The following is a 6,908-nucleotide window of genomic DNA, read 5'->3' as shown; positions in this document are numbered from 1 at the left end:
AAAAAAAAAAAAAAAGAGTAATAAAATGTAAAGAAAAATTGAAAGGACAATATTTTTGTCAACTATAAGAAAACTTTTGTTGTTGGTGCTAGGCTTGTTTCTTACTCCTTTTATTTTTAAGTTATATTAAATTTATTTTAAGCATTTCTTTAATATTTTCGAATTTGTCAACCAATAGTCAAAAAAACAAATAACATATGGTGGATAGGGTCCGCACTTTTGCAGGATTATTCGAACCCACTTGTGCTCTTGTGCTCAACTATAAAAATGCCAATGTTTGGGTATGTTTTCTCACAACCAAAAACCTGCCTCGCTTTTTTATTATTTTTATTTTGGTAGAAAAAAACCTCTCTATCGAGATCAAAAAAATAAGAAATAAATAACAAATAAATAAATAAGGTCTGAGAATCACTACCTGATCATGTGATTTCCATATCAGTGCCTAGTGCCTGAACCAATGGGAAAATGCACATAAGAATCCACATAGGAGGCATGGGTGTCATTTCCTGATGTTGCGTGAGAGGGCATAGGAAGCATGATTGGGTAACGATCTTTTCTCCAATAAATAAATATAAAATCTGAACTTTCTATATAAATTGTAAGCGTGTCATAAATCCACCAAAATCAAGTGGAGGAAAAAGGCAAAATTGTAACAGATAAGCAATTGGGATTTGGGAGGTAATAAAATTACTGTTGTAAATAACATCCATGGAGTTTTATAAAGACCAAATCAAGTTTACATACGAGATTGTTTTCGTAAGCTCTTGGTGTTGGATATGTATGTTTACCAAACTCGATTTATTATTAAGACTGTTTACTATCATTTATGTATGACATTTATTTATTATGCTTGTAAATTATTTCATAGGTTCTTTAGTTATTTCGAACACAAAAATCGCAATCCCATCTCTTCTATTGCATGATTGAGTTCCCACCAACAGTTAGTCCTCGCATTTAGAATCCACTGAGTGTCTCTACATATAATGGATTCCAAATGTCAGGATAGAGGCACCTGATCGGGCATCCTTTTAGTAGAAAACAGAGAAAATTGTGTGAGAAGACTTACACAGAAGTTGCAGGAGTTAGAACGATCGAACCTTCTTGAGCACGGGCAATCCCGCAAGGAATTGAAGAGGCGGAGGCATTTTTTTCTGATCGAAAGACGAACCAGTAACACAATTGAAGAAGATTCAAAGCCTCTTGAGCGCAAACGGGTTGAGGTTCAGTCTCTTCCATGGCATCAAACGCTGTAAAAACTCGAAGGAGATCCTGAAGAAGGGTTTAAGGTTCTACTGAAGAAAGGAAAAACAAAAAGAGAAGCAACAATCGAAAGCCCAAACATACAGAAGGAGAGACGAAGCACCTCACACAGGATTTTCCCTTCACTGTTCCGTTCTGGAATTCCAATTCAGTTTGGTGAGTTTCATCAAAAGACTCAAAAAACACAAATAAACAAGTCCGCGCATCAAGAAAAAACGTGGGCAGCGAAATGGATAAACAGCGGCGCTGTTAGTTTTTAACTTTTTAATTAGTTTTGGAAAATGAATTCTGGGCCAAGGATTTAGGGACGGTATCAGTATCGGTATTGGTATCAGTATTGATATCGGTAATTTGGATTGGATCAGATCAATGGATATTCATCGGTTTTTCCCCTGCTTTTTTTAAAAGGTATTAATTTTTTATTATTTTATTCCAGAAATGTTATATAATCGATCTGAATTGGTTGGAGATTAAAAAAATAAAATAAAATAAAATAAAGAAGAAGAAAAAGTGGTCTTCCTCTCTCTCTCTCAATGTTCTAAAACTTAGGATCGGTCTCCGATCAATCTTAGAATTTGTCAAGGTCGGTAGTCGATATTATTCTGATATTAATTCACATCGGTTTGATCAGTCCATATATTTTATCAAAGAAAAAATATATTGGTCCAAATCCAATAGATTTACCCCTACTTTTTAATAAAAACAAAATTTTTTTATTACATTTTTACCTTTGGACCTTACAATGTATCAAGATCGAAGATCTTTTATTATTTTTTTACCTTAGATAGTACCATGTATCACGATCAGAGATCGATTAGGGCTGATACCAATCTGATCAGACTAATACTGAGTGATCTAATCCAATTTTTTGGAACCATGATCTTTCTTCTTCTATGAAATGACATATCTACTCCTCTATTTTGGGAGAGGTTATGAAATAACATAACCCTTTCTTTCTCTAAGTCTAAAAACTTATGAAATGGCGGCTCGCATATGTATGCTTGATTTTCTAAGAAAGGAAGGAAAAAGAAATAGAAAAAAATGAATGAATTAACCAATAGAAAAGAGGGGTATCTTAAAATAGATTGGCTGGAAAAGGCTTATTTCCTCCGTGGCTTGGGGAGTGATTGGTTTTGTTCAATTTTATTCATGATTTGGTTTACAATTTTAAGAGTGGATCAAGTTTTCATACAAGGATCATTTTTGTACAGGACTGATTCAAACCGATGAAATTTGTCCGAAGAAAAATCCTATGGTGAATTCAATCTATGTGGATCAATCTGTACAAGAAGTTGATCCACATTGTACAATTTTTCTCTCTTGAAAGAAAAACAGTTTCTTTCTAATTCCCTGGCACGAAGACCACCTTTTGTGAGATTATTATTATTTTCTCTTTATAAAATCTCTTCAACCAAGGGATTTGATCCTCTAATTTCAATCAAGAAAAAGTATTTTAGACCTTCATCAACAGGTCCTCTGATTTAACACTATAATTTGATTCAACTCTAACTTTAATTGACCAATGTCCAATTAGAATTTTCATTTCACTGGTTCAGGAACTCAACTTTTTTTTCCTCACCAGAGAATTTTGCTCAATTTTATTCTTTTACTCTAGTAGGAGTCTTCCTAGTTCCTACAATGAGTTTATGGTTTTATGGAGTTGGAAAACAGGAACAGACAATTATTAGTTAAGCCATCTAAGTATAGACCTAAAGAATCATCAATGAAATCTAACTGTAATTCTCCATTTATTCCTATTCTTATTTATTTTTATTTTATTTTATTTTATAATAAATCTATTGTTAGTTCTGACTTATTCAAACCAACCCAAGCTCCCCCAAATAAAATTCTTTCACAAATTTCACAAATACTTATATCCACACAGAAATTACTGAAGTATATGGGATGGGCCGTACATTCTCTCTCTCTCTCTCTCTCTCTCTCTCTCTCTCTCTCTCTCTCTCTCTCTCTCTCTCTCAGTGGTATAAGTCTTACGACCATGTGGATGATACCATTTTCTGCATTATCATTGATGGTGCAACATACAGATTCCTTTCATATACGGGAACTATCAGATGTTAATTAGAACTGAAAATGAAAACCAAAACTGTAACCAATCGAGTAATATCGAATCGAATCAAAATGAAACAAATTGATTCGATTTATGTTTCAAAACATAGATTCTTTTTCTCATTTTGATTTAGTTCGATTTGAAATTATCCATCAAAAATCAGATTGAATTACTATTTTTAAACTAAACCGAACAAATTATATTCTTTTTATGTTTGGAAAAAGTTTGGTGGATTATATGCCCTGACAAACAAGAGGTTTTGAATACAAATCAGTTCATAAATGAATAGTGAACCATATCGAATCGAACCAATATTCAGTTATACCAGTTCAATCTAGTCTAGAGAAGATGCTCCTATATATATATGATTTGATTCGGTTTCGATTTTCATATTATGTATCTTAAATCGAACGGAAAAAACTGAAACTTAACCAATTGACACCCTTACATCACTGTCTGAATTTAACCACTGCTTCAACCTCTTTTAAGCGTGAGATGAAGACATAAGCATCCCAATAATAGCAATGGCGATGAATAGCAGTGTATATATAATAGGTTAGCCATGGATTTGCTCTCTCCTCTGATTTGTGTTGAAGGGATATAATCTCCTTCAACACAACAATCCAAAAAAGAAAAAAATGGAAAAACTCCAAAGCTCCCTCCTCTTCTTAGCTGCAATGGCCTGTGTTCTAATGGAACAGACGAACTCGATGAGCCACATTGTGGGAGGAAGCTTCGGTTGGAGCATCCCCAAGAACAGCTCCTTCTACCAAGAATGGGCCAAACCAAGAACCTTCGGCGTGGGTGATAAATTGGGTAAGTCTGCATTCTCTCCTAGATAATGACCTCCCCACATGTGATCCTATCATTTTGGGTATCAGACCATGAGTCAATAGTGCATTAATTTCTCTGACTCGTGGTCTAGATACCATATCGAGAGGGAGAGGGTAACTCCCCATGCGGGGAGCTGACCCGGACTCTTCTGGATCTGGGTCTTTGTTAAATTTCTTTGATTCTGAACTATATTGACACACAAGACCGCGGATCAAATTGCAGTGTTCCCGTACAGGACGGGTGTGCACAATGTGCTAGAGGTTGATGAGAAGGAGTACAAGGCATGCACTCAAGAAAACCCCATTGATATGTTGTACAAGGGGCCAACTATTTTGGAGCTGAAGAAGAAAGGGTCCTATTATTTCTACTGTGGCGTTGGAACACATTGTGAGGCCGGCCAGAAGCTCGCCGTCACCGTCACCATCGACGGGTCAGGATCGTCGGGGGCTCCATTCAACCCTGTTTTTGAACCAGCTCCTGCACCTGCTTTAAACTCTACCAAGTCCTCTGCTAATTCTATTCACAACTTGGGCTTGGTTTCTGGTTTGGTTTATTTATTGGTTTCAATGTTCATCTGAAACTGGAGAGGTCTATGAAGCTAAAAGTTGTGGAAGAATTCATGTTTGGCTAACCATATATTTTCAATGATCAACACTTAAAATTTAAATGATACTTTCAATTTTAGTGAATAAATATTTTTTACTTATTTCTACAATACATTTAGGATGTGTTTGGAATGCAAGAAAAGAAAAGGAAAGGAAAATTGTACAGATTTTGTATGGTATTATTAGTTTCCTCACTTTTTCCCATCGGAGACAAGATTTTGCTTTTGAAATTTGAAGTGCCTTATCAAGTTGCTCCACCGGCAGCCACTCCGCACGCTCTCACCTCTACACATGCGTCTCCTGCAAAAAACCGTTGTTATTTTTTCTGGTGTTGAATAGAACACCTCTTCTCTTGGAATTTTTGTTCTTTATTATTATTATTTTTTCCTTATTTTTTGCAACCAAACGATTGGATTTATTTTTTTTTCTATCCATTTTCTGATAAACAGATACAGCCTCAGAGTTGCAGAAGGGTTCCATTTAATTTCCTCTCAAGTCTCATCATTCCATGCCATTCTTCAACACTTGTTAATATGCTATCGTGTTTGTTCATTACAACTGAATATTCTTAAAATTACAGTATATGGTTTACAAATCCAACATGCATGTATGGCTTAAAAGTATGATTATTAAATATGATAAGAAATTTGAATAGTTTATATAATCATATTAGATAATAATTACAAAAGTTTTCTATTTGAAAATTTTCACTTTCCTTCAATCCTTCAATTTCCCTTCCAACCAAATAGATTTTGAAAAAAAAAAAAAAAAAAATCCATAAAATATAAAAAAACATAATGTCATATCCATAAAAAAAAAAAAGCTTGACCATCTACCAGAGGAATGCAAGGGGTCAACAATTAAATATTGTATTATCATAAAAGTTGGGATTATTATGCAGTTGTTCCAGGGATTTACGCGGGTCATGTACCATATATAGGCTCCAGATTACACTCAATAATATATCGATGAACTAAAATGTTAAATGAGTCTCTATCCCCCTCCTCTATAGGTGACCACTCCACCCTAGCTCACACCGCCATCAGGTATAAGGAAAGTGTGAGATAGGGTGGGGTGGTTACCTTTAGGGGAGAGGAACTGGATTCATGTTAAATGGACTATAATTAATATGGAAAATGTTTCTATATGCCATGGTAGGAACCTTTTATACATAACCATTATGTTTTTCCACAGGGACAAAAGATATGACTATTCCGATAGAAAGGTTTTAGTTCGGGTTAGTCAAGTGTCAAAGGATAATTCAATTAAAGTCCAAGTATTCCTTAAGCCAAAGTGAAGGGGGATCCTTTTATTGTGGCTATTGAATGGGCGGGAGAGGATATTGTGCTATAGTGGAGGTATGTCTAACCATTCATAAATAGGAGGATGTTTTAGGACCTTAGTACGACAACTGAACATACAATATAAGTGTAGAAAAACTTTCTTTTTCAATTAAATATCATCTCATGTATTGACATGCACCCACATGTATGTTTATCTATACCTACAGTACTTTGACCACTATTACTCACTCTATATTGTAGCCTTAGACCTTCAAAGCTTCATTTTACCACGAGGCAAAATCTAATGGGGTTGAAACTTGATATGCCAATAAGGGACGTTGGGGTCTACCTATCCACAAAACTTGGGATTCATATGATCTATCACATGGCAAATGTTTATCTTCAAAGTAGGCAAGTAAGAAAGGTTCCTTCTACCCAAAAAAAAAAAAAAAAAAGTAAGAAGGTTCCTAAAATATTTAGGACCGACGCTCCTCAATTTATATTTTTGTATAGTTTACAAAAATTACTAAAAGGCATCGTCATTCTATTGCTTTGTCATAAGATGTACCTAATATTTGTTACTTGTCAAATTAGCTAGGGCTGAAATTTTGTGTACAAGTAGGCTCTATGATGCCTTGATTGTCTATCAAATTTAAACCCAATCATAGTTAAGTGTATGGCAATGTGAAAGTTTGAATATTTCACTATATTTTGAGAAACAAATAAATAGTTCAAAAAGCAAGAGAAATATACCAATAAATCGGGGTAAATGACTATATTTCACTGTGAAAATTGATATGTGGTCATTCGTGTACATGTTTTTCTATTTAATGGTTGGATTTGCTAAATTATCCT

General features: G+C 34.6%; 1 protein-coding gene across 1 annotated transcript; it reads left to right on the top strand.

Moving 5' to 3' along the window:
- Nucleotides 1–3,910: 3,910 nt before the first annotated feature.
- On the top strand, nt 3,911–4,837 carry LOC122082826 (mavicyanin-like). The gene is made up of 2 exons (XM_042650605.1): nt 3,911–4,147; nt 4,388–4,837. The coding sequence occupies exons 1-2, from the start codon at nt 3,970–3,972 to the stop codon at nt 4,741–4,743; spliced, it is 534 nt and encodes a 177-aa protein (XP_042506539.1). The 5' UTR covers nt 3,911–3,969; the 3' UTR covers nt 4,744–4,837.
- The last annotated feature ends 2,071 nt before the right edge of the window (nt 4,838–6,908 follow it).

This window comes from Macadamia integrifolia, chromosome 6 (genome assembly GCF_013358625.1).
Source record: "Macadamia integrifolia cultivar HAES 741 chromosome 6, SCU_Mint_v3, whole genome shotgun sequence".
Taxonomy (NCBI): Eukaryota; Viridiplantae; Streptophyta; class Magnoliopsida; order Proteales; family Proteaceae; genus Macadamia; species Macadamia integrifolia.
Note: the sequence above shows the minus strand (reverse complement) of the source record. Positions and strands in the feature narration are given on the sequence as shown.